The sequence below is a fragment of the Eschrichtius robustus genome, chromosome 12 (genome assembly GCF_028021215.1).
Source record: "Eschrichtius robustus isolate mEscRob2 chromosome 12, mEscRob2.pri, whole genome shotgun sequence".
Lineage (NCBI taxonomy): Eukaryota > Metazoa > Chordata > Mammalia > Artiodactyla > Eschrichtiidae > Eschrichtius > Eschrichtius robustus.
In genome coordinates, this window is record NC_090835.1 from 12,975,202 (window position 1) to 13,003,192 (window position 27,991).

At 40.1% G+C, this 27,991-nt stretch overlaps 2 protein-coding genes across 8 annotated transcripts in view; one reads left to right on the forward strand and one right to left on the reverse strand.

Annotated features, from left to right (window-relative positions):
* Positions 1 to 27,568, forward strand: CRBN (cereblon). 4 transcript variants are annotated; one of them, XM_068558840.1, is made up of 12 exons: positions 1 to 104; positions 3,597 to 3,709; positions 5,625 to 5,827; positions 6,671 to 6,820; positions 11,010 to 11,169; positions 19,012 to 19,074; positions 20,231 to 20,315; positions 20,998 to 21,113; positions 21,667 to 21,731; positions 22,523 to 22,654; positions 24,192 to 24,381; positions 27,286 to 27,568. In XM_068558840.1, exons 1-11 carry the CDS (start codon positions 38 to 40, stop codon positions 24,370 to 24,372), a joined length of 1,335 nt encoding a protein of 444 aa, XP_068414941.1. In that variant the 5' UTR covers positions 1 to 37; the 3' UTR covers positions 24,373 to 24,381; positions 27,286 to 27,568. The 4 variants fall into 4 exon arrangements, with proteins under 4 accessions (XP_068414941.1, XP_068414940.1, XP_068414939.1 ...); XM_068558839.1 differs by having other exon boundaries at positions 27,318 to 27,568; XM_068558838.1 differs by having other exon boundaries at positions 24,192 to 27,568.
* Positions 23,249 to 27,991, reverse strand: part of TRNT1 (tRNA nucleotidyl transferase 1) — a 20,600-nt gene continuing 15,857 nt past the window's right edge. For all 4 annotated transcript variants that reach the window (XM_068558842.1, XM_068558844.1, XM_068558846.1 and 1 more), the window contains exons 7-8: positions 27,654 to 27,907; positions 23,249 to 27,459 (exon numbers count right to left, since the gene is read on the reverse strand). In XM_068558842.1, the coding sequence (XP_068414943.1) occupies positions 27,211 to 27,459; positions 27,654 to 27,907 (503 nt within the window). In that variant the 3' untranslated portion in view covers positions 23,249 to 27,210. The remainder of the gene's footprint in view (positions 27,460 to 27,653; positions 27,908 to 27,991) is intronic.

Genomic DNA, 27,991 nt, shown 5'->3' on the forward strand with positions numbered 1-27,991 from the left:
GCCGCCCTGTCCCAAGCTCCTCTGCGGGTAAACAGACATGGCCGGCGAGGGAGATCCGCAGGACGCTGCGAACAACATGGGCAATCACTTGCCGCTCCTGCCCGGTAACCGTCCGGGGCCGGTCCCTGGCGGCGGGAGGGGGCGAGGCCCGAGCCGTGAGCGGCACGGCGGGGCCGGGGAGGCGGGCGGGCGCTATGGAGCCGGCGGGGCCGCGCCGGAAGCGGCCGCGCATCGGGCCGCCGGCCAGGGACCCAGTAGCGGCGCTTCTCCCAGCGGCTCGGTCCCCCCGGTTGGGGACGAGGGTTTGGAGGCCGGGGAGGGGGGTCTCCCCCAAAAGGCAGGGACCCCATGCTCTCCATCCTCCGTGTGTCCAGAACTTGGCTCCCAGGAAATGGTCTGAAACTGGGTCGAGGGAAGAGCGGGGGACTGGGATAGAGCTCAGCAGCCCGGACTTTTCCTCGACTTCTTCCCTTTCATAAGGGTGACAGCTACCATGTATTAACTGTTTGCCACGTCACGGGCCTTGCCATAAGCGCTTTGCATGCGTTTCTCCGTTTAATCCTCCCCACATTTCTTTTCTAATCCTGATTTGGTGGGTGAGAAGTGGATTGGCAGATTAGTGTGTGACTTGCCCAAGGTCACGCAGCTGCAGGGCCAGGACTCCTATCCGAGTCTGTCTGCATAGCTGGTGTCTCTCAACCACTTCACGGCCAAGACGGTATTTGGTCTGTTCTTAGGCACATAGTTCAAACACATGGTAGAACAAGCTTAATTAGAGATACTTAGGACTGTGATGTTAAACTCAGTTTTCTCTCTCTTTTATGTTTTGTGAAAATTTATACTTTGGACTTAACGTTGGAATACTGGGTAGAAAAAAAACCTGGAATAATTGTACAGTTTTGTCGTGGAAGGCTCTAGACAGGAGATGCTTTCCAAGACGTGTCTCAGCCAAACTGAGACTATTAGCTGAGTCCCTTCACTGTGTGTCAGGAAGTAAGGTATGATATACAGTCTGATACTTGAGGGGGTTTATCATCTGTATGAGCCTCCTGAAAATATAACTAGCAGAAGACCGTTGATTTAGGCCAGTTAAGCAAATGCTCTTACCCTCCATCAGAGGGAGGGATTGTTCAGGGCCGAAACGGATTGGGGGAAAGCCCTGTGGGGTGTACTGGAGACATCCAAAAGCATATAACTTAGGATGGGCTTGCAGAAGATAAGGCCTGGAAGCTTGGGTCGGAGTGTTGGGAATCTTGCATCTCTTGCCAGTGGGACTGGGGGTTTCTTCCGTGGGTTGCAAAGAAACAGTTGTGGGTTTCAGACCTAAGAGAAGCTGTGCTTGGAGGACTAATTTGCCCACTGGGAGTGGCGTGGGTTGGAACAGGAAGAGACTGAAGGCATGCCCTCCATATACGAGGGACCTTTTCCAGAGAAATACATCAGGATCAGACTCAGTGATCGATGCGGAAGCAACCTAGCCGAATTGAACTTGACTGAAGACCTGAGCTGTTTTTTCAGAGACATCAGCCCCGCTCTGTCTGTGCCAAAGCCAGCGTGTCAGGGAAGATGCTGATGTTCTGTTGGCATCCACAGGGTGCTCCTGCATGAGATGAGTCATCACACTTCACCCTGGAAGCTCTGAACACTCAGTGTGTTTTGTCAAAAAAAAAAATCGGGTGCGAAAGGGCTCAGAGAGATTGTCAGTACGATAATCCTGCTTTTGCAAAGCATACGTGAGTTTTATTTGTAGAAACATTGGATTGTCCATACATCCATGTAGAATGAATTGTTTTGAAGAGTAATCCACTTTAAACGCTAAGGAACTAGCTTAATATTTAAGATTCGAAGAATCTGTCCCAACCAAACAAAACACTAATAGATACACAGCCAAGTGGGGGAAGTGGGTTTCCTATGAGAAGGACTACTTTGTGTAAGGAGATCATTTAGAGACGAAGTTGGAACAGTTAACATGTAAATTTTAAAATTATGAATTCTAGCCTTTAAGCTAAAATTTGACCTTTTAAACTCTGTGTAATAGAGCAATAGAGTGTCAAAATGCTTAGTGAAAACCGTGGTGTCAGAATTGTGAATGCAAGGAAGTAGATTCAGAATATTTCGTCGGTTTAGATTTTTCTTTGTTATCTCTCGGTCTCTTAATGAAATTTCTTTGTGCTTAGGAAAATTTTGTATGAAGCGTTAAACCACTGAACATTTGAATTTAAATGGAAATAATTATGTTCTCTTTGACAAAGCCTTATATCTAAGGAATTTAGAAGAATTAATGAGAGAGTCCAAGGCAGTTGCCATGTTGAAAAACATTTATATTTTCTTGTCAGGGACCTAGCTGGAGGTGGTTTGATTTAAATAATGATATGCACAAAGGAAAATAACTACTTTGTAAAGACATTTTATCCACTTAGAAGTTTATTTGGGGGCCTGCTTGCTTTATTCCTTCTTTCTTTCCTTCCTTCTTTTCCTTCTCCCCTCCTTCCTTCCTTCTCTCCCTCCCTCTCTCCTTCCTTCTTTCCTTCCTTCCCTCCTGTCTTCTCCAGAAGCTCTTTAAACGTTTGAAAGAACTTTAGAGATTGTTCTTGTTCATGCCTGTCATTTTTCAAATGAGGGAACTAAGGTTTAAGCAGGTGGGATGAATTGTCTGAGGTGTCAAAATTAGTTCCTAGCAAGGGAGAAGAGGTAAACCTCCTCTGCAGAAGAATTTCCAATCATTTATGCAGGTAGTCCCCCTTCAAGGAGGTGGAACATAATCCCTGCTCCTTAGATGTGAGTTGTCCCTAGTGATTTGCTTACAAAGAGTACAATGGGGAAAGGAGGGGGAAAGTAGCTTTCCAGTCGAGAAATCTGACTAACACTACCTCATCCAGGTGATCAAGGTCAGCTTCAGTAGTTATAAGTGACATCGGTAGTGTGCACCCTTGATAGGACATGATGAAAATGGCTCTTCACCTCCCTAGGCTTCCTCCCCAAAACACAAATCCTAATTGAGGGACATTCTACAAAAATGCCTGGCTAGTAGTCCTCAAAACTGTCAAAGCCATCAGAAACAAGGAAACTCTGAGAGACCATCCCAGCCCAGAGGAAGCTAAGGAGACATGACAACTGAATGTAATGTGGTGTTCTGGATGGGGTCCTGGAACAGAAAAAGGATATTAGATAAAAGCTAAGGAAATCCAAATAAAATGTGTGTAGTTAACAGTAATGTGCCAATGCTGATTCCTTAGTTATGACAGATATACCGCACTAATACAAGACATTAGCTATCAGGAGATGGATGTGAGGTATACAGGAACTCTCTTTTATCTTTGCAACTTTTCTGTAAGTCTTAAACTATTCTAAAATTAAATATTGATTTTAAAAAAAGTAGTTGGTGGAAGAGCCCAGCCTAGACCCCAGCCCTCCAGCTGCCTCTTCACAGTACTGTCCAGATTCCCAAGTGTGTGTGGTGTTTACAAGAACCTCTCTTTTCATGGGCCCAGAATCCTCATGAAGGAATTAGGTATTTGAAAGGGAACATAGCTTTTACATGTTCATGCATCTGTTTTGTTTTGTTTTGTTTTCCTTATAATATTGTACTTTTACAGCAGAGGATGAGGAAGAAGATGAAATTGAAATGGAAGTTGAAGACCAGGATAGCAAAGAACCCAAGAAACCAAACATCATAAATTTTGACACTAGTCTTCCGACATCACATACAGTATGTAATTTTGTAACAGATCTAGTATGATAAATACGTACATTTAACCGTAGATGGATGTTCTTGAAAGCGAATGACTGCTTTTAGCATTACTGGAAATTACCTCACACCAGAAGTTGTGGATGAGGATGTGGGCTCTTGACAGTAGATAAACAGTCTTCAGCTGTAATTGTTAAGCGGTTTGATACCATGTCTGTTACTAGCTGTAATTCTTTGAACAATTGGTGCTCTTCTTACGTCTTTGCTAGTAGTGGGGCTACTAAAGTACTTCTTATTCTCTGTACTACTGGGTCACAGGGTGTTGTTTAACATTCTAGCATTTTATACTTGTCATTTATGCTCTTTGGACATAGAGATGTCTAGCTTAGTCAAAATCAAATACCAGGTTGGCCAAAAAGTGCCTTCGTTTTTTAGGTGAACGTAAAGGACATTTTTCATTTTCACCAAGAACTTTATTGAACAGCGTATTCACCCTTTTGTTCCACTACCTTCTGCCATTTTTTAGGCAACTTCATAATTCCATCTTCCCAAAACTTTTTATCTTTTTGAGCAAAGAACTGTTCCAAGTGCCTTTTACAGTCTTCCAGGGAATTGAAAATATTTTTCCATTAAGAGAATTTTGTAAAGACCAAAATAAATGGAAATTCGAAGGTGCAGTGTCTGGTGAATATAGCAGATGAGTCAGAACTTCCCAGCCAGGCTGTAACAGTTTTTGCCTGGTCATCAAAGAAACATGCGGTCTGCGTTATCCTGATGGAAGATTATGCATTTTCTGTTGACTAATTCCGGACGCTTTTCATCGAGTGCTGCTTTCAGTTGGTCTAACTGGGAGCAGTACTTGTTGGAATGAATCGTTTGGTTTTCCAGAAAGAGCTCATAATAGAGGGCTCCCTTCCAATCCCACCATATACACAATATCACCTTCTTTGGATGAAACCGGCCTTTGGTGTGGTAGGGGTGGTTCGTTTCGCTTGCCTCACGATCTCTTCCATCTGCGTTTTTGTACAGTATCCACTTTTCATCGCCCGTCACAATTTGTTTTAAAAACGGAACATTTTCATTATGTTTCAGTAGAAAATCACATGCAGAAATATGGTCAAGAAGATTTTTTTCACTTAACTTATGTGGAAACCAAACATCAAAATGATTCACATAACCAAGCTGGTACAAATGGTTTTCAGCGCTTGATTTGGATATTTTGATAATGTCGGCTATCTCCCGCGTGGTATGACGTTGCTTGTTCCCAGTTAATGTCTCGATCTGATCGCCGTCAACGTCAACTGGTCTACCCGACCGTGGAGCATCGTCCAGCGAGAAATCTCCAGCACGAAACTCCGCAGACCACTTCTGACACGTTCAATCAGTCACGGCATCTTCTCCCTACGCGGCACAAATCTTTTTTTTTGCGTTTCAGTTGCATTTTTACCTTCCTTAAAAATAATAAAGCATACTGTGACGAAAATGTTGCTTTTTTTCTTCCATCTTCAGTATTTAAATGACTAGACAAAAATTCACCAATTTTGATCAGTTTTTTTTAAAAAATGCACGCTGATATGACAGCTGTCACGATACAGTCTAACAAGATTGTTTTGAGTGAAGTTGAAGACAGCTAAGCGCTACTAGAGCCGTCTTACGGAAAACAACGAACGAACCTTTTGGCCAGCCCAATGTTTTGAACTTAAAAAATGCTCTTGAATTTTTATGTATGTGAGAGATTCTTCACAAGAAATTAGAAATTCTACTTCTAGGAGTCAAAAATAGATTTTCATGTGGGAGCTGATACAGCAAGTTTATTATTTAAATATTTGTACCCTCTGTGTATGTTTCCTTATGCGGATTTGCTGTTCAGTCTGTTGAGCTTGTGTTTTTGTTCCATATCTGTAACGACACTGACCCCGTGTGTGCTCCTCTGTAGTATCTGGGCTCTGATATGGAGGAATTTCACGGCAGGACTTTGCACGATGACGACAGCTGCCCGGTGATTCCAGTCCTGCCCCAGGTGATGATGATCCTGATACCCGGGCAGACCTTACCTCTTCAGCTTTTCAGTCCCCAAGAAGTCAGTATGGTGCGGAATTTAATTCAGAAGGATAGAACCTTTGCAGTGCTTGCATACAGGTAAAATCTTAGAGCTGATTGACTTAACGGTCTCTCGCGCAGTCCCAGGAGAGGTGGTTTTAAAGCCAAAACTGACTACTGTTCTGCATGCACAGGAGATGGGATGAGGTTGGGAAGTAAAACATTCGGATAAAAAGTGTGAAAGTGCAAGTTGGAGTATTTCGGTATGATCATTACCATCTAAATCAGGCTTTACCTTTCATACACATTTGAACTTTCTGGGATTTGAAAGGTTTTGTATCATTAGTATTTAATGAAAAACATTTCTAGAATCTTATTTTCAAGAACTATCTTTATTTAAAGAAAAAGAGGGCTTTACATTGTAATGTAAAGGATTACTTTTACAAAAGAGCAACTAGTTATTTCACCGTCTCAAAATTCCTAAACAGTCCTTTTACAGACCCGCGCTAAATTGAAGCTGAATTTGAAGTATCCCATGACAACTAGAGGAAATCAGTGGTAGAGGCAGGATATCCATACAGGAAGGTCCCCCTCCCGCCCCGGCCCCCCAGTACAGTGCTGCCGATAAGCAGCAGAAAGGATGGTCTGCTGAATAAAAAGAATGTTTGGTTCGGGAAGTGAGAGTTTAAAGTCCTATCAGTCCTAGGTCATTTTCAATGACTAGCAATCTGTTCTTTTCCTAATGGGCTCTAACTGTACTTCCTGAAGCCCCTTTATGTATCTCAATTCCCTGTGTGATTCTAAAATAAATAAAATTAAATAGCTTTGCAATGAGAGCCGATTGCTATAAATTGTTTTCCCATGTGTATTGCTTTTGTCAACTTTGCATATCTGAAAACTAAATGTTCAAAACTGTTTCCTTTTTAAAATTTACCTTGGAAGTAACGTACAGGAAAGGGAAGCACAGTTTGGAACAACAGCAGAGATATACGCCTATCGAGAAGAACAGGATTTTGGAATTGAGATTGTGAAAGTGAAAGCAATCGGAAGACAAAGATTCAAAGTCCTTGAGCTCAGGACACAGTCAGACGGGTAAGAAACACGATGTGTCTTAAAGCTCCTTGAACATCATAAAATGAAATGGTTTTCTTATATTTTTTCTGTTGTGCTGACCCTTCACATTTTGTGACTTTTAACTAGTTGTTCTTTTCCCTTTGAAAGTATAGCCTAGGGGTTTCCAACTTTGCTGTGCATCAGATGCCCTGGGAAGTTTTTAAAACTATGGATGCTTGAGTTCCAACCTCCCCTCCCATCCCTAGAGAGCCATCAGTCTGGGAGTGAGGCCACAGCATCTTTTCTGATGATTTCCAGGTGATTCTTAACGTCCCTCTAGGTTTGGGAACGGTAATGTAAACCCTACAGGCAGTGTCATGTGGGGCAGGGCTTCTTTGGGGTTGAAGACCTCTCTTCAGATTGAAAAGCGTGGGAGGTCAGAGCCTGGTAAGCTGTGTGTGGCATCCCTGTGCTTGGGGAGCCATGGCGGTCAGCCTGCCACCTCCTTCTGGACTGTGGAGGAGCGTTTACACTGAGTGCCCGTCTCCACCGTGAGTGTGCTCTCACCCGTAACGGATCACATACTTAGTAAGTGACCAGAAAGCACTTGTCATCTCTGTGCCTTGTACAGTTTAGAAATTCTCTGAGTGTTCTGTTTCAGCAGTCACTATTCTGGCGTGGCTCTCATGGTTAGGGTTTTTTCACAAATTTAAGGAATACCTCATTTTAAAAAATGCAGTTCACCTTTACTCTTAAAACAAACAAACAAGCAAACCTCCAAAAAAAACCACACAGCATATTGTCCTCAACACTGCATGTTTCCTTTTATAGGAGTGGTTCTTAACTATGGTACCTAAAAATCACCAGTGAATCACCAGTGAAGTCTTAGAAACAGATTCTTGGGTCCCCCCAGCCCTAGTGAATTGGTCTCTTATCTGTAGCCACGGTTGAAAATCTTGTCAGGTCTCTGTGTTGCACAGGTAACGTCCTCCGAACGCATGGACACTCAGAGGGATCTTTAAAGATTTAAAAAAGAATACGAGCTGCCTGTGGGCAATAACTTTTTGTCTGTGTTGTTCACATAGTGGGCATTCATAAATATTATTGAACTATGAAAATATTGAGGGGTCAGCCACCCTTTGGAGCTTGAGAGAGCATAGAAGAATGAGGGGTAGGGTGCCAGAGCCCTCGGGGGGGGGGTTAGTGCTACCCTCCTGGTGACCCCCACCCAGAGCATTCGCTGCGCAAACCCTCCCAGCACTGAACACAGTGTACTGTCATCATAGGGTTGTGTGTGTCTCCCTCGAGGCGAGCTGCTCAGGACAGTGGCTGAGACTTCTACGTGTTCTGCATTTAGGACCATCAGTGTTACGTGAATGAATGAAAGAGTGTCCCCCTGAGGGCTCTGCATTGAGACAGTTAGCAAGCTGTTTTGTTGCTGTGGATTTTACTAACAGTTCCATTTTTAAAGTACTTACTATCCTCATGCTTATAAAATTTTGAGTATTTGTGAATACTGTATTCCAGAAACCACAATGGCAAATTGACTTGGGGAAAAGTATACTTCTGAGACTGTCGACATCAGTGACTTGTGATTGTGGACAACTAGTTTGGACACAAGATGGCAATAGACCCTTAACTGTGAAAGCAAGTCAAGGGATATACCTTTGACTCTAGTAGAGATGAGCGTGAAACTGATAGGGCCAGACAGGACTGGGAAAGGGCCCATTCTCTGTAGTATCCCTGAGACCCACTGCCACAGCCTCTCACAAAAGTGAGTCTGTCTTAATTTAAAAGACCTCCACGGAGTGAGAATCCTCTGTCTCCACTGCCCTTCTGGTCCTGTCACTACCTTCACTGGAAATGGTGACACAGAAGGAACTATGGAGATAATCTAGTGCAAGCTCCTCTTTTTTCAAATAAGGAAACGAAGTGCTAGAGAGGTAAGTAATTTGCCTAAGGTCATACAACTAGTAGGCAGCAGCTGGTTGGTTCTAGGTCCCTGACTTCCAAACCAGTGCTCTTCCCACTAAGCCTGAATTCCTCCATCGCACGTTTGCGCCTCAGGCCAGTTTCCTTTTCTTTAGTAATGCAGTACCAGGTAATAGTCATTTGTCTTCTACATAAATGACTCTTCATATGTAAAAAGTATACTGCTACTCTTCCAGAGTGAGTCTTTATTTCTGTGGCATCTTCTGAGCACGTGGAAATTTATTTGAAAAATTAATAAAAAAAAAAAAATAGAAGTGTATCGTTGAATCACTGTAGGACTCTTCAGGAGTTCCTGAGTATTTCTTACATGTAGAGAGGAAAAGGAGATTAATACTCTATTTGGAATTACAAAAGAAGCTCTCTTACCTGTCATAATTGAGATGAATAATTTTTAGTGAAAAGGGTTAATTAAACATAGAAGTCATAAAAATTTACACATACATATCTTAAACATTTTATTTTAACTTAAAATATATAAATGTCCCTTCATTCATTCTACGTTTGATGGAAAGACAGGATACTTTCTTCGAATTGGGTCTGCGGATTAGAGATGGCACTAGTCTTTCTTGCATTAACAGCTTTCATTGTGCATCATCTATCTGCAGTTTATAACTGTAGTTTTTCTTCAAAGAGAGGTTCTGAAGATACTCACAAGGCTGTCTGAGCACAGAAGCCTTGCAGATTTGTGCACTTTTTTTCTTACCATTAGAATTGTCTGAACCTAATTTGAAAGCATTTTTTTGGCTCAACCTAATATTCATTGAAGCAGTTTTAATTTTGTACTTATATTTTATCAGTTGCTATAATATTTATATAAACTATCAAACAACAAGATTCTGCTGTATAGCCAGGGAACTATATTCAAAATATCCTATTATAACCATAATGGAAAAGAATATGAAAAAGAATATACACATAGACGCACACACACACACATATATGTGTGTGTGTGTGTACGTCTGTATGTGTGTGTATACAACTGAATCACTTTGCGGTACATCAGAAATTAACACAACATTGTAAATCAACTATACTTGAATAAAATAAAATTTAAAAGAAAACTTCCACTTCAAAAAAATATTTATGTAAATTATGCAACTGTAATCGCAAAACAACTGCCATAAACAGGTCAGGAAGAAACAAAACTAGTTTATGTTACAACCAAAACTCAGCTGCTGGGAGAAGAAGCAGCCGTGTGCAGCAGACCCTGGGCGGGCTTCACAAAAGGAACAGAGACCAGTGCTTAACCCTGTGAGGCAATTCAGACATCAAAGTGTCATAAGTTTTTGTGGGTTGAGACAGTGGTTACAGTGAAAGACCACTTTAGAATTCCTAAGCATGATTAATAGTGAAGCAGAGACTTGTAATATTTTTGTAATTATTTTGTAATATATCTGACTTCATCAGTCTGATAGTGTTTTGTTCCAGCGTTTGGATGTGTTGATACCTTCTGCATTTGAAAAGGTATGCTAGGAGATTAAATGGCTCATAAGACTGTGGTTCGGAGGTACAACCTTCCTCTTGGCATTAATTCATGATGAGATGCTTGCAATTATGATATTCTCAAGTAGCATTCTAGAATGATGACTTCACTGGCATGAGAGTTGAAATAATTTTTAAAGTAAAAAAAAGATAATATGATGGATATTTTGATTCTTTGCATATTCAGGGTAAATGCTTAGGAATGAGAAAAGGAATGCACATAGGAATAAGGCTGTGTGTAATTCTTTAGTCTTATCTAATCTTACCCATGTAAATGGGTTCTTGATTTCTCTTCCTTTCTCTACCTACTCCTCAGGTTCGGTGATTTATGAGAAGGGATAGATGTAAGAGTCGGGCAACGTAAAGAGACGGGGCAAGGGGAGGGGCGGGGTGTGTCTAATGATGTCTGAGGAATTAATTTAGAAGTTATCAAGATATGCATAGGGGTTGGTTGTATATTGATTTTTTTAACTTTGTTTCATTTATAGACTATCTGAAACGTAAAAATCTCCCTTTCCATTCCACAGTGAGATAAAAAATCTTAGGTTACCTTTGGTTTTAACTTCAGTATGATTTATGAAATACAGTATTTTTTGAAAATTTCTTGTGTCATAATAGCATATGATGAGTATGTTTAAAAAAGAAAACTTTGAAAATCTTAGTATTTAAAATTACCCATAATGTTTAGAAACTTAATAGTTGGAGTTAAGATTACCTAAAAAATGAACAACATGCCTGGTTCTCTTTATTTCAGAATCCAGCAAGCTAAAGTGCAAATTCTTCCTGAGTGTGTGTTGCCTTCAACCATGTCTGCAGTTCAGTTAGAATCCCTCAATAAGTGCCAGATAGTTCCTTCGAAACCTGTCTCACGGGAAGACCAGTGTTCATATAAATGGTGGCAGAAATACCAGAAGGTGAGAAACTTCTTTTTTATGCCTCTTCAAAACAACAAAGACAGGTTGCTTTTTTCCTGTTTAAGAAAGAGACACAAACAACTCTCATGATCTCCTTCCCCAGACTCCTTCTGGACAATACTGTAGCCGCGTTTGATCGTGCTGGAGCTTCTAAAAATTTCATAGGCAGCTGTTTATGTAAAAGCAGTTTGCAAAAGCAGTAAAATGTTACAATACTGTGAGGTATTCCAGCTATTACGCCTGTAAGTTATGTATTAATTAATAACTCGTGGTTTTAAGTTCTGCAGGAGTCTCTTATTAGACTGTGGTCAGATGAGATGCTTGGCTCTTGCGTCATAAACGCTTTACCTCAGAAAAAGCGTTTGGGAGAGTACACAGTAGTGAAGTACGTTTTGCTCCTTCTGGACTTGTGACAGGAAGATTTTTTTTTGCTCTTGTACAACACTATTGACATCACAAAAATTGGCTTGAGACTAGGTGCTCTTTAAAAGTATTGCCTGTTGGGGCATTAATTCCTGTGTATATCCTTTTGGCTAGATCGTTCTTTCTCTTAGAAAAAATACTGATGAAGCTTGTTTGTACTCATTTGTGAGATGTATCAGTTATGAGTATAAAATACCTAATATTTATGATTTCTACCTAAAGGAAAAAATTTACCAGTTTCTGAATTTAGAATCAGTTGGCTTTCTGAGATTTATCTTTTAAAAATATGGAAAGACAATTTTCATAGTAACCTGAAAAATCCTGTGCTAATCATCCTTTGCTCTTTGTCATGTAGAGTAGTGAAGTTTTTAATTTTGATGTAGATGAGCATAGGATCCTAATTTGATGTGATTAGCATATATCATTCATAAGAGGGTCTCATACACTAGTCACTGTACCTCCACTCTTAGTGGTCTTGCAGTAGAAGTCGTCCAGTTTCCAGAGAGAGCTTTGTGCAGGATGGGTGGTTGACGGGCAGCAGGCTCATGACTGGCTTTCTGTAGGCTCCTTGGTCTCGTTAGTTTGTGTTTCAGCTCACCAGTCTGTGTCATGAGATACTGTGGCTTAATTAGTGTTTCTAAGAAGATTCTGATGAGAAAGTTTAATTAGACTGCTTAAAGCTTCCCAAGCTTTGACACTAAAATTTTTGACGGTTTCAGAATATTGATACTGCCATAAGTTTACAGTAGCTTTTGTATAGCTGTGCAGTACTCGTATTTTCAGACTTGATACAGGCACTTTAAATATACTTTCACTCTTGTTTATTTTAGCAGTGGAACAGTGGAAGGTTTTGCCGTCCTAGTCATTTTCAGTGTAACTGCTGAAATCAGTATGTGGAGGATAGCGCTGCCGGCACGTGGCTCCATGGGGCGGTTTTGGAGCGTGTGGAGTCATTTAGTGCCTAGCGGTGAGTCTGGCACCGGGTGGTGCCGAGATGTGGTTCTTTGGTGAGGTAACCGCACCAGGGCGTGCCTCCACAGCCTCTCGGTATTTAGACAGCTGTGTATTTCAGTCGCTGGGTGAGTTTTCAGGAGGCAGTATTTTGATTTATATCATAGTTCTTCCACACCAAGATTTTTGTTAAAAACTCTTAACCGCTTATAAATCGCAAGTTAACTCTTTGCACAGCTCTAAGCATAGAGTGAGAGTGATTGGAGTTAATTCCTGACTTAAGTGCTCTGGACGACTAGTTCTGCGTTCTCTTTGCAGGTCCTTGCCATCTTAAACCTGAACTTGGGTTAGGCAGAGAAAACTTTGTACATGTAATTTTTGTGTGAATTACTGATTAAACTCCTCCTATTCTGTGGTTAAAGCACCTCCACGTGTTCACATTGAATTCAGAATTAGGCCTTTGCAGCTGGGTTGTCACTGGCTCAGCAACAGCAAGGAAGGACACGTGTGCAAAGGCCAAGGAAGCACATTTTTGTTTGGAACCAGATCTTTTGACCTTGCCCTGTTGTCTTATTTCTCCAGTAATTCTGGACTCTCAAACATGAGCCCTCAGTTATCTTCACATTCAGAGTTGCCAAGAACTAAACAGAAGGTGCTAAGGAATGAGAGAGACATAAAAGGTTTTCAGAGATAGAAATGCCTCATCCCGTGTATTTTTCAGATCGTTCAAGGGGTTCCCTTGCTTAAACTTTGGGTAGAGTTTCTTAGGTTCTGAAATTTGGATCTAGATCACTAGGCCAAGAAAAATTGCTAGCTGATCTATTTTGGACTCCAGGTGCCCTACAATCTCTGTTCTACTTTAGAGAGACCACTTAGAGCCATCCTGCTGGCATCAAAACGTGGAGTGGAGCAGAGGGAAGGGATGGCAGATGACACCAGTGGGAACTCCACGGGCCCTAGGTGCCGTCTCAGTGGGTCGTCCTATTGCACCCGTAGCCGGACACTAACTTGCGTCACAGCACTTGGCTTCAGGCAGATCTGGGGCTCGGGTCAGCCCTCTCTGCAGAGTTTATTTACATCTGACTTGTGCATCTTTGTGTCTGAGAAGTGGTTCACGGGGCCAGAACTGGGAGATGCTTAGTTGATTCTTAAGCCAACTCGCAGTAATCGGGTTGCCACCCGCTTTTCCACCAGAGAAGATACTTAAAGGGTCTAGGAGTGGAGTGGAGTCTTCCTGACATGTATTCAGTTAACCTTGAAACTGTGTGCACACCCCTCTTAACATTTGCCATTGAAAACTAAAAAAATCCAAATGACAAAATTATTTACGCTTCCGTTATCTTCCATCCTGACAAGGGAACATTGGAGAAGATGTCCCTAATGATTAAGGAGTTAGGCCAGTATTATCAGGAAGCACTCTTCCAAACCCACTTCTATCTGGAAACCTTCCTCATTCAGTGATTTGATCTTTGAAACTCATGTTTACTTATTTCCTTTCTTATCACAGCGCCTTTCTCTCTTCACTGGGTTTACTGAAGTGGGATTCCCTGAAAGAGAGGAAAGTGGTGTTTCACCTACTTGGAGTACAATGTGAATGTTTCTAAGTACACTCCCTGCTTGCCCAGACTATCTATCTACTTGTTCATTTATAAAGCCCTTCTATGTTAATCAGAAAAAGAGTATGAAGTATAAAAAGAAATCAAATGTGGGTGGGCTTCCCTGGTGGCGCAGTGGTTAAGAATCCGCCTGCCAACGCAGGGGACACGGGTTTGAGCCCTGGTCCAGGAAGATCCCACATGCCATGGAGCAGCTAAGCCCGTGAGCCACAACTACTGAGCCTGCGCTCTAGAGCCCGCGAGCCACAACTACTGAGCCCACGTGCCACAACTACTGAAGCCTGCACGCCTGGAGTCCGTGCTCTGCAATAAGAGAAGCCACCGCAATGAGAAGCCCGCGCACCACAACGTAGAGTAGCCCCCGCTTGCTGCAACTAGAGAGAGCCCGCGAGCAGCAACGAAGACCCAACACAGCCAGAATAAAAGCAAATAAATAAATAAATTTGTTAAAAAAAAAAAAAGAAAGAAATCAAATGTGGGAACATATTAAGAAAGTGACTGAAGCGTATCCGTCTGGTCTCTGCTAAATTTATAAGCCATGGTTCCTCCTGCTTCTCGTACAGAACAGGGAGGAACTGAACTAACTCAGAAGGGGGAGGCCCCAAACAGGAGTTCACAGGTTAGCTTCTCAGTCTTCTTCCCAAGTTTCTTCATGAAAATAAAGATAAATATTCTAACTTCTTTCCTTTTTCTTACGTAAAAGGATCCATACTGTCCTGCACCGTCTTCTCTCTCAAGAGTGTAGGAGATTCTTCTGTATTCGTTTTTGGAGCACTGCTTCCTTCTTTTGAAAGCTGCACAGTATTCTCTGTATGGATGCACTATAATTTATATAACCAGTCCCCTCTGGATAACAGACCTGCACTAAGTGCTGTGTACAAATGACCTTTCATACAGGTGAATATATAGGGCAGATTTTGAGAAGTGGGATTATCGGATGTCAGGGCAACTGCACTTGTAGTGTTGACAGGTGTTTTCAAAGTACCTCACTAAGGAGGTTGTTCCTATCTCTGTCCTGATTGTCAGTGTTTCACCAAGGCTTTAGGGTATCCAGGTTAATTTTTGCTGATCTGATAAGTAAAATACAGTATCTTGTTGGAGGTTTAATTTGAATTTCTCTGAATATGAGTGAGCTGTGTGGCATTTTGTGTTTAAGAGCAATTCATATTTCCTTTAGTTGGAATTGTCTTCATAGTCTTCGCCCTTCATTGATTGCTAGGAGTTCTTTACACATTAGGAAGCCTATCCTTTTGTCTATGATTAATGAGTTCCAAACATTTCCTTTAGTTTGTCATTTTTTTTGTCTTTTAACTTTGTTTTTGGTGTGCTGTCATACATAGTTGAATTTATCTTTTTTTTTGAGTACTTCCATATTCCGAATCATAAGTAGAAATACTTCCCTGTGCAAAGGAGTCTTCATCCTTTAATAAAAGTACAACATGTCATCTTTTACTGCCGATTTCATTGTCTTTAATGATCAGAGTGTAAGCTTTGATCCAAGTGTAGTTTGTCCTGCTGTGGTTTCAGTGCTCCTTTTTCCAGGTAGCTCTCCGTTGTCCTTTGACCATTTTCTGAGAGGGTCATATTTTCCCTCACTGAGATGCTACCTTATTATAGACCAGATTCATGTTTTTTATTTTATTTTTTCTTCTGCTCTGTGATCAGTCTGTTTATGCCTCACCAGGATACTGCTATAACTGTGGAGACTGTATAATTTTGTAAGTAAAAATATGACCAGTAACCCCTCACTGCTCTTCTCTAGTCAAGGTTTGTTTGGCTACTACTGCTTCTTAACTTTTGCACGTGGCCATTAGAATCTGTTGTTGCCTTGTTCCGGGATAATAATAGTAGCAGAAGGAGCAATGATATTTGTTGTCTATTTTTATCGTAGAGAGAAGAAAAGTCTTGAAATCGTGGCTGTGTGTATTCAGGGACTTCCTCAAACCAGAGTAGTGATTTCCCTGGCATACACCTTAAGCTTATAGTTGCCCATCTGCCATTGTGAGCTTATAAGCCTCGGGATCAAGAAAAAGCTCGCCATTCCATTCCAGTTCTTATAAGCAAGTAGGATTTGATGAAGGAAGGAAACAAAAACTTGTTTCAAAAATTCAAAAGCTTGAATTATTTGGATAAATTGTTTTGATCATTTACATTGCTGATTGTGATAGGTGTTAATACAACAAACGACCACCTCTGGTCACTATGTAAACCAGTGGTAACATTTTACTATTCACACTTAGCCTTTCACATTACTCTTCCAATTTCATTGCACTTCAAAGAACCATTTAAGTGGAGTTTGACATTTTTTGAACATTCTACATTGTTGGGAGGCAAAGCCGAAGCTATAGTTATGAGGCTTAAAAATGGAAAAAATGTGATGGATTACCTGCACGTAACAGACAGTCATTTGAAGGGCCTTTCTGCCTGCTTTCAGGAGTAAATCCTATTCCTGGAGCGAATACTACTTCGTTGGAGAATCAGTCATTGGTCACTCTTAAGCACCTAACTTTTTGGCTAGTATTAAAATTTTCTTGAAGTGTATAGCCCTTTTAGGAAGTAACTCATGGTGTTGATGGACTTGAAGAATGCCCATAAATTGCTGGGACTTATCATCAGTATTACCCAGATGAAAGTCGGGCCTTTCCTATTGTGCCAGGAATCTAAATGGAACTCTTAAATTTGAGGATATTGAAGTGGCTTAAATTTTGGCAGTTCAATAAAAGCTAGCTGATCTCTCCTGGTTTGCTTCTCTTCAGTTTGTACAGTTGACTTTCTAAAGGGTGAAATATTAAGGTTGTAGTACGTATATTTAATTGATTTGTAAATAGAACTGTAGAATCTGTCAGGGTAATCCTGATAAAGAATTTTAGAGGCCGCCTCACGTTGAAAAGTAGGGAACGGAGACCTGAGGCTGCAGCTTGTTCACATTCACAAAGCCTGGTAGGGGCAGATCGGATGGTCATGACACTGACCCTGATGGCGCCTTGCCCTTCATATCCTATTCGCTGTATATTATAGTAAGGAGTAATGTTTATATATAAATAAATTATTTTAATTTCTTTTTATCTTTCTGTGGGTGTCAAATTACTTGCTTTTGTATCACACAAGTGATCATTTTGATGTGTAAAGTATATATTAGTGACTGAATTCAGAGTGTGTCAGTCATCCAAACTGAAACTTCATTGGATCTTTGTCATTTCGTAATGCTAATAAGTACCCCTCTAGAAAGTAAGCCTCTCCCCACTAAAACATAAGCTCCACAGGGCAATGATTTTATTCTTTTGCTGTGCTTTTACTCATTGGTGTACACCAAATGCATAAAAATAATGTCAGGTACATCCTAGGTGCTCAAAATATTTGTTGAATAAGTAACGGTTGGAGTCAGACCCCCTGAATACACGGTCCTAGCCAATCCCCATTTACCAGCTGTGACCTTGAGCAAGCATCCTTCTGTGCCTGTTTCCTTACCTTTAAATTGGGGTGATAATACTGCCAGTCTTATCAAAATCTTTTAAGACGTGTAAAGTGGTTGCCGTTACTATTACTGAATATTCAGTTACCTGATGGGCTGTTAGCATTTTTTATTCTGTAACTGGACTCTGACAAAAATTCTTACTAGCGTTAGGTTTTGGTCTGACCTCCTCAGGCTTAAATCACTACCTGAGCATGTGCTCAGAGGCCATCCCAGACCATCTTTGGGAAGCTTCAAACATAAGAATTATATTGAGCCAAAAATTCTGCTTTAATAAGAATCCATTGGTTAGAGCTGTAGCCCACGAGCCTTTGAGGGCAAGTGTGTCCTCATCCACGTAGCAGTTTCTGAATTATTCGTAAGCAAGTATCACATCCTCTTGAGAGGCAGCTCCAAAACACACATCCCTAGTGTGAACTCTAGACCTATCTTCAGCATCCTGGCCCCCGACAGGGAAAGTTCCCATTTCTGACCATCACAGAAGAGCAACGTTACTGTCTCATCTTAGTGCCTAGTCTTCTTCTAATAGCGCTAGAATAGGATTGTGGGGGCAGTAGGGGGTGAGCTCTGCAGTGCGCTGGTTAGTTTACAACCATGAGCTAAGACCCCAAGTCCTCTCTGCATGTGCCGTGTACCCACGCTCCCCATCTCGCACCCACTCGCTTGGTCTTGCAGGTGCAAGCGTAGGATTTCCCTTTTCTTTTGTTGAAGGTTATCTTGCCTTTCATGTTCCACTCTTGATAGTTCTTTCTGACCTCCCGTACCCCTTTCCCACCCAGTTTCATGTGTCATGCCCTCTGTCAATTGACAGCTTGTGTACAAAATTACAAATATGTGTACATATGTAGGTTTTGTTTTATTAAGAAAACGTGATCATTCTTTATATTCTATACATTCTTTGGTCAGGTGCAGAATCTTCTCTGGTGTCAAAGTATTCTGTTGTATTTAACTATTGTTGAGAGATGGTTAGGTTGCTTACAACCGCAGTGCATCCTTTCAATCCTGTTTTCGTGTCCTATAGAACACTTCCCTGTCCAGATTTTCTTGGTTGTTTTCACACATCTGTTCTCTCAGATGAACTTTAAATTATACTTCTAAGTTCCAATCTCATCGGTATTGCACTGAATATATACTCTGAGGACTGACATCTTAATTATTGGGTCTTCGCAACATTCAAATGCTGCAGGAATTCAGGTAGAAACATCATTGTCAAATATAATAGATAATCGTCTATTATGGGATTATCTGCCAGCTTTTCCATCTTTTTGAAATTAGAAAGTCTTCCTGGGCCAAGATCATTTTTTAAACGTGTTCCTTTCTACTACAAGATCTTGATTCTGTGGTGTTTTTTAAGTGACTTTTTTTTTTCCCTGTTTTCAGAGAAAGTTTCATTGTGCAAATTTGACTTCATGGCCTCGCTGGCTGTATTCCTTATATGATGCTGTAAGTAACTTACCTTGAACTTTGTGCTCCTGGGGCAAGCCATGGCATAATTAAGGGTCATTAGAACAAAACAGGCTTTCATACCCAGTGCGGTTTTATTTTTGGAACTAATGCCATTCATTACATTTAAGTGGAACAGGCAGGAATCATACTGCTGGATAGACTTGGCTCTTAATGTGATGGATTTTTAGTTTTCCCTCAGTTTATAGTGGCTTGCAACCTCAGGACAAGATATTGAGGCATTTTAGGGTTTATTAAGCATTTGAAATTTTGCTGAGTCAAGGGCTAGTTACATTTAGGAAAAATAAAGAATCCTTCCACAATGTTTTGGTTTTTTCCTAAACAAGTATATTAACTTCAATTTCCTGATCCCTAGTGTACTAATTGATGCATCCACCGATGTTTTTGCACCTCAGATTTTTTTATTAGGCATCATGACATCTTGAAAAATTAAGAGACTGCTGGAATAGTTCAGAGAATCTGGCTTCTAGACCCAGAGACTGTGTTCAAAGCCTGATTTCTGTTACTTTTCCCGTGGTGTGGGGCAAAACTTGAAATCATCTATAAAATGGGTTATGTCGTCTTTGGGATGTCGCGGACGTTCAACAAATGTCAGCCTTTCGCTTAGGGAATCGGCCCGCCCACAGATATGGAGCCCTGGGCAAACTAAACCCATAGGTTGTGAGCACTTACCACATGGGCAACACTAAAGGAAACTACAGTTCCGTCTGCCCTTCAGCAGCTTCTGAGCCATTACAAACGCACAATAGACAAGAGTCGTTTTTGCGTCCACTGGTGAAAAGACAGTGAGCATCTTATGTAGTAAGTGCCAAGGAGGGTGCGTAGGTAGCAAGTGCGGGTGCAGCTTACACGGACCGACAGAAGAGGCTTCCTAGAAAAGGGAAGAGGAGGCCTCCCTCTGAGATAGCCAGAGCGTGGGAGGAGAGGCCTGGAAAGCCAGCCTAGTGCTGGGCAAAGCTGGGTCTCCCATCACTTCTGCCTAAGAAAACGGACACATTTAAACTCGGAATTTTACTAGGTAGTGATGACTTAAATTGCTGCTAATATATTAGGTTTATTGAGTTGACAAGCTGCCAGTAAAGTGTAAAAAGTCTGTGAACCTTATTATGGCTACTTTTGTTTCAAACAAAACAAGGAAACCTTAATGGAGAGAATCAAGCGACAGCTACACGAATGGGATGAAAATCTGAAAGAGGATTCTCTTCCTTCAAATCCAATAGGTATGAAAAATCAGTTTCCTTCCTGTGACCTGTGACGCCCTACTGAAAGAAATTTTTTTGTATGTTTTCTGTTTAATGAAAATGAAACCAAAAAAAAAAAATTTTTAATTAGTATTCTGAAAAGCATACCCACTTCTTTTGCTTTGAGCAATTACAAAACAAATGGGTATTTTTTAGTTAATAGTAGCAAAGGTCTTAAATTCTCTGAGCACTCCTATTTTAGGCAAGGTTTTCATAAAAAGTTCAAGTTGCAATAAATGGCTTGCAATCCAAAACCGCTTGAGTGTGAAGACTCTCCTTTCCCTGGTCTCTTCAAGGTGCCATTAAAAGTGAGTGCAGTACCACGACTTATTATTACCTTACTTACAGATCTGTTAATTAGGTACAGTTTAGCTATTTTTCTAGTCTCATAGCAAATAAGTGACTTATTCTAACATGGGCTTGATTTCAGGTTTAATTTCAAAGACATTTACAAAAGCAAGTATGGGAAAAGAAGTTACACTGTAGAACTTCCTAAGAGCTGGTATATACTGTAGGACTGTTTATAACTGTGTGAAATGTGTTCTTTGGGAACCCTGTAGAGAAGGGTTTATTTCAAAAGGATGTTATCGCATTCATAAGCTATCCTGATACTTAACTCCTTCCTCAGTTTAAAGCTTGAAAAACCCACCATGTCTTTAAGATTTTTCTTACAGAGTAGCTGCCTGTCTTCCTATTGATGATGTGTTAAGAATTCAGCTCCTTAAAATTGGTAGTGCGATCCAACGACTTCGCTGTGAACTAGACATTATGAATAAAGTGAGTATATAAGTGAATGTGTTCGGATGCCCACGTTCAGTCGGTCTAGAGAGCGAGGGTGCGCTGTTAGAACGATCTGTAGGGTCCATTCATGTAGTCGTGGAATTAGAGAGCTAGTTGTCCATCATCATGGTTGGCATTAAAAATATTTTAAAGGATTATTTTATATATTTCATTTGGGATCATAAGACAGAAACTTGAATTGTTTTGCATTCCTCAGACATAATAACCTTTATGTGATCTTCATTCAGACTTTGAACACTTGATTTCTACATGAACCATGTATGGTTTATGTATGTGTGTGTGTATATGTGTGTGTGTGTGTATATATATATATATATATATATATATATATATATATCGGTCACTATTTCTCTATCCATCCTAGAAGGTCATTAGTTTTGTGAGTGAATGTGTGTTAGATCTCAGATTGTGTTTTTCTTGTTCCATCTTTAAAACTCTGTTGTTGAATGGCTGGAAGGAAAATATGATAATCAGAGGGATCAACACCTTGGGAGCGTTTTCCCACTAATTTTCTCTTAAATTTTTTTAGTGTACGTCTCTTTGCTGTAAACAATGTCAAGAAACAGAAATAACCACCAAAAATGAAATATTCAGGTGAGATCTTTATTACATTTTTAGTATAGATCTGAATACGTTTTTCCAACTGCCATAACAGAATTAAAGGCGAGACCGTATTTCGGTTCTCCATATATTTCCCTCCATTAAATTACAAATACTCAGCAAATGAAATAGGGGGGAATTAACTCCATGTTGGCCAGAACAACAGTGGGGCTATGTAAGGGATTTTTCATAGGTAATGAGCATGGTGAAGTAAAACAGCTGAGCAGTTCTCTCCTCCCCCGCCCCCCACCTCCTTGTTGAAAATCTGTCAGTTAGAGGATATCTTCTTAGTGCCCTACCTACCATGATATTTCACTCAAATATCAGTTTCGCCACATAGCGTCAAAGATAAAGGAGGACATGCTTCTGAACGTGTACGGATGCTTTTCTGACAAAAAGTCATTATAAATCAAGAAGGGAAGAACTGCTGTTTGCAGAGTACTCAGATGCCCAAGAATGACCAAGTGGAAACTTGTCATTGGACTTCCCCTCTCAGGCTCCTTTAGGGGAAGTTGAGTCCATATATTTTACAATGTCTATCTAGCTTGAGGAAGATTTTAAAAACTAGCAGTATTTTTTCCTTTTTGTCATCGTGGAACACATTTAGACCAAATAAAACTGGGCTGACTGCCAACCTCTTAATTATTATTAGTTTTAACTAAAAGGTTAAATAAAAACTATAGCTCTTAGAACCTTGTTTCTTGGTGAACTTCTTTTAAAATATGTTATTTCCACCCCACCCCGTTTTGACTTGACTTGTCCTCTGTGCTGATTCTCTGTTTTAGTTTATCCTTATGTGGGCCGATGGCAGCTTATGTGAATCCTCACGGATACGTGCATGAGACGCTTACCGTGTATAAGGCTTGCAACTTGAATCTGATCGGCCGGCCTTCTACAGAGCACAGCTGGTTTCCTGGGTAATGTGGTGGTGGTCACCTTTTTTTTGGTTTTGCCTTAATTGGGAAGAAAAACCCAGAGTCCTAAGCAGAGCTGCTAGAATTATAATCAGAAATAGACAATGAAGTGAATAATAATTCTATTTAAATGTTCACTTCATGAACGGCTAGAAAAAGCTCTTCTTGCACAGTCTCTCACTGAATGTAATGTTAGGGAGAAAGAAGGTGGCAACTGCACTTCTCCTCAGATTAACTATACACTTAATCCACACTCATTTTCCTGTCAGCTCAATCTGAAAATCAACTGTTGTATGACCCCCTAAACGACGTGGATTTGAACTGCTTGCATCCACTTAGACGCAGATATGTTTCACTAGTAAAAATACTAACAGTACTGCGTGGTCTGCAGGTGGTTGAATCGTTGGTTGCAGAGGAACCGCAGGTATGAGGGCCAACTGTAAATTACAGGCGGATTTAACCCCTGTGTTGATCGAGGGTCCACTGTGTATCTGTATCATATTCTGTAAAGTGTTAAACTAGAGAATGTTACCCAAGCAGTGATAGACACCAAACAAACACACAGAAACCATGCTTGCTTTCCTTCTAGTTTGCATGTTTTGTTTTTTTTTTTGTTTTTTTTTTTTTGGCTTTAGCCCAGTGCCCTTCAGGGTATGACTGTGGGACCAACAGCACCACCTGTTAGACTCCTTGAGCCATATTATCTTCAAGACCCCCCCCTATTAATTATCTGTCCAAATACTGGCTCAGCCTTTTTATTTTGAAAGAGGCAAGCTGAGTAGGGATTAGTGCTTACACTTACTCTTCTGGACCTAGAACCATATCACTTGGATTGTCCAGTCTTATTTGATATATCCTTCTTAAGGACTAAAACTAGAATTAACGTGTTAACATAACATAAATACTAAATGGGGGCTATACCCAGGGGAAAAAGTACCATTACATGGTTTGGGCTTTTGGTTTGTTTGGGTTTTCCTTCTGTAATGCCATGGCTTGTATTTTTGGATGAATTACCTGACAAATCATTCTCATTTTAGAAGAGTAGTCCTGAAATCTTTCTTACGTGAGAAAAACACTTTTACCTCCCCCATCCCCAGTTGCAACTCACACAAAAGTGTGTATTTCTACTGGTGGTTGCTGTTTTCTAACTTGAGTGCAATACAAAACAAAAAGAAAATGCAGATGCAGTTTAGAGTGTGGTCCTGGCAACCAGCAACTTGTATAAAAACATCTGTATTAATAAGATGATTATTCTTTTTTTCTTTCTTGGCATTGGAGAAAAAAATTTAAGCACAGCTTAAGAGCACAATCAAGTAACATATATAGAGAGACGGACGCGTTACCATGCTGAACCACTGAACTCGAAAATCTTTTTTGTGAGGTTTGTTTCAGGAAACTGTGTATAAATCCAAACTCAAGAGTATTCCTTCTTCCCCATCCTTAGAATTTGGCTCTAAGATCTGTCTTCCTGTTAACAGGTTTGTATGGTTGATAGGCTGGGATACACAGCCTCAGCTGATACCTTTCCTTAATTTTACAGGTTCGCCTGGACCATTGCCCAGTGCAGGATCTGTGCAAGCCATATTGGATGGAAATTTACAGCCACCAAAAAAGACATGTTACCTCAAAAATTCTGGGGTTTGACTCGATCTGCTCTGCTGCCCACGATCCCAGACACCGAAGATGACATAAGCCCAGACAAAATAATACTCTGCTTATAAACGAATACGGTAGGGATAAGGTTCCTTAGCAAAATCAGTATGCTAACATCAGGTCTGCTTTGGAAATTACTGCTTTTGATGCATACCTAAGTAAAAAGCGACATTACATGGAAGGTTGCAGTTTCTTAGTCAAACAAACAAACAACAGTATTTGAAGATTAGACTAAAATACACTCTTGAAGAGGATGAAAAGCAGTCTAGAATACTTGGTTTCGGGAGTTACCTACTTTAGGAGCTTGGTGCTCTTATTCTGTGGGATCTGCTAGGACGTGAAGACATCTGTGAAACTGGTGAGAGTATTTCCTGCACAAAACATACCTGAAATTCCTATAAATTCTTATAATGTGAGGGTTCCTCATTTGATCCTGATACATGGAACAGAATGGCACGTTTCTAATCAATGCTCAAAACAGCAGAAGTTTCCAAAAGCTAGGGTGCCAAGCACTAGTACTGTTCCTTTTTGAAAGAGGCAAGGCAGTGTGTATTGTTTTAAAAGGGCTTTGTTCTTTCTGATTTTCTTTAATACTTTCAAAATTTACAAATCAGTATCTCAGAGAAACTAAAGTACACGGTTTGAGCCCCAAAATAAAAGTTCTCCTTTCCTAACATGTTTGTTTGTTAGTGAAAATAGTATTTTGTGTGTTGTTTGGTTATTCTGTTCCAAAGTTTCATTTGAACCTAGACTACCGTGGAACACAGATGTTAAAACACGTCCCCTTCCTACAAGTGAGATGTGCTAATGTATTTTATAGGCTATTTTGTTCAATGTAAACTAAAGAAACTCTGTAAGTAAACTGTAAGAGCAAAAACTAAATTAAACATGTTCTTTGTTTAAATAATGTAAAATATCTACTCATAAGCAGGATAATCTAGGTGTAAGAAAGAATTCTTAAGATAAGATAAAGTTCTAGACAGACTGATTTGCCACCTACCTCTTTGCTTATACGTTCAAGGGGTTTATTGGATCCTTTTACATTTGCGTAATTTTGATTGATGTTCCTTCACTGCTTTACATAATTCATTGGGAAAAGTTCACCTAATCAGGTACGATGGATGTGGCCAAAAACGGACTGTTAAATTTCTCATGTTTGAATTTGTCAATATTTTCTTTTTCCAAACAAACATGCAATGGTTTTGACTGCCTAGCCTGGAATCCGCAACTGAGCATAAGGTTGCACATTTACGTAAAAAGAGAGTAAATGAAAAAGCAACTCAAGGACGCTGTCGGTTTTTTAGCATGTGCCCCTTCTGTATTCGATATGCCTAACCTTTACTTTGTTACAACTAATAATAACCTTGGGTTTTTAATGACTCTACTATTTTGTTCATATAGTCAGTCAGTCTTACACTGAACTAAAACGTCCTCTAAACCAGGTGTAGTGAGGGAACATTTTGCCCCCTGAAGAGTGTAATCTCAGAATGTTCTATATATTATTTACTGACACCTGCAAATAAAATTTCCTGGTATATAAAAACACGCATATACTATTTTTAAAAAAGTCTCTTTATACGTGATGAAGCCAGACCTCAAATAGCTAAATCTGCATACTTCCTACATAGCACAGTAGGAATTCTACGGTGTTGCTGGTTCCAGATATATCTTAATATACTTAAATATTTCAGTGGGTTATTTTATAAGACGTTTAATTACTGACCTGTGTGCAGTCGTTTCTGAGGCTCCCTTTCTTGCAACATAGCCCCTGTTTGTACACTGAGTGTTTGTCTGTCACACTTCCTCTTAGCAGGGCTTTAACAGAAATACGCTTTTCAAAATTGTTTTATCAAGGTCCAAAATTGCTATTTGCCAGTAGCGCACAAAGATGCTATGAGTGGCTACACAGAAAGGAAAATTATGAAATGTCAGAATAAATAATACTTGTGTGTGATACACCTCTTCACCCACTGCAAGCATCTGGCCTCAGATCTTTAAAGAGCAAAAGGCCATAACCCTTATTTTACTTTAAAGTGACAGGAGTACTGTCACTATGTATATATGGCACCTGTTTGTTATATATATATATATATATATATATATATATATATATATATACACACACACACACACACATATATGTAGATACGCACATTTATCTTCCAAATTCCAAAGGAAATGTTTATTAAAATAACGGGCTCAAGACCAACCCTCAAGCTAATCTTTCCCGGCTCAGCAGGAAGTTACAGAAATCGTTCATTATGGCAGAGAAAGGTATCAACTACGTACTAAACTACAGCTCCCTAGAACAAGTCAAGTCCTGGGTGTAGGAATGACGGCCACGTGGGACACATCTGATCTTCACGTTTTATGTACGATACTTTATGCAAATTTGTCAGCTATTTTCAAGCACAGGTTTATTCTGGAATTCAGATAAAAACTGACACTTATCGTACAGCAGTCGTTGTAGAAAATTAAACCAGGTATTTCAATTGCAAATACTAAGAAACATCTTTTTCAAAACAGTTATTACCACGTGTTAGGATTAATCTTAGTACTGCCCTGTGCAAAAACAAACCAAAAAACCCACTTTTTAAAAAAAACCTAGACAGATTAAGCGAAGCCAACTCTTTTTTTTCCCTCAGTAGGAACTATTCCAAAAGAATTACAAGGTTCAGTGATATGAGTCAGATTAAGAGGACGTAGACTTTCCTTCAGTGCCTGAAATATAATTGTATTTCACAAAATAAGACCTTTATTCTTCTGAAGAAATCCTCTAAGCTGGCTTTTATTCCAGTCTCTTAAATCTCACTATTCCAGTCTCTTAAATCTCACTAAGGGCGGAGGGGAAAAAACTAGTCTTACCAAAACGTTTCTGCTTTTTTAGTAGCCAGCTCTCATCAATTTTAGGTCTTCTTTATGTAACTTAGCAGTTCATCTTTTTCCATTTGGTAACCACTTTTCTTCCACTGTTCTCTCAGCTGCTGTAAGAGAGCCCCAATTTCTTTTCCAGAAGAAATGCCCACTTTTCTGATGTCATGGCCACTTACAGGAAATGGAGGAATGGACCACTGCTGCATCTCCTTCAGAAGACCGTGCTCTCCTTGGTACTTGAGGAGTTCACACACACGAGCAGTTGCATCAGATTCTCTAGACTTAAGGGCCCAAATCAAACATTACCACACTTGCTAATGATCTTATCCTAAAATTTAAATAAATGCTCAATGTGAAATTTTTCATTTAAAATAAAAGAAATTCACATAATACTTTGTGGGTCTTAGTATTAATAAATTTGTTCCACAATCAGCAAAGATGATTTATATTCTGACCAAGCCTAGAACATACTTACATCTATAATGAAGTCTTGATAGGGTTTCAGAGGTTCTGAACTATCTGTTGCTTTAATTAAATCTTTCCTGTTTTTAACTATAAATAAACCGAGATTCTTCTCTTCTCTTGAAATCTTCAACCTCAGATCCAATTTTGTGACATCATCCTGTACTTTGAACAGTGAGGTCAGGAGAGTCATTGGCTTTGGGGAAAAACCTTCAACATTTTTACTGACTTTGTTAAATTCTTCTAAACTTGCATTAGCAGGTAAGCCTGTAGGGACAAAAGCATTTTTCACCCACTTTTAGAGGGGATAACATTTAATAAAATAAACTCCCAGCTTAAGCAAACCCTGTT

Coding starts and splice junctions, on each gene's coding strand:
- CRBN (XM_068558838.1), top strand. CDS start 38: ATGGCCGGCGAGGGAGATCCGCAGGACGCTGCGAACAACATGGGCAAT. Junction 3,710..5,624: donor GTCTTCCGACATCACATACA/GTATGTAATTTT, acceptor GCTCCTCTGTAG/TATCTGGGCTCTGATATGGA. Junction 21,732..22,522: donor ACCAAAAATGAAATATTCAG/GTGAGATCTTTA, acceptor TCTCTGTTTTAG/TTTATCCTTATGTGGGCCGA.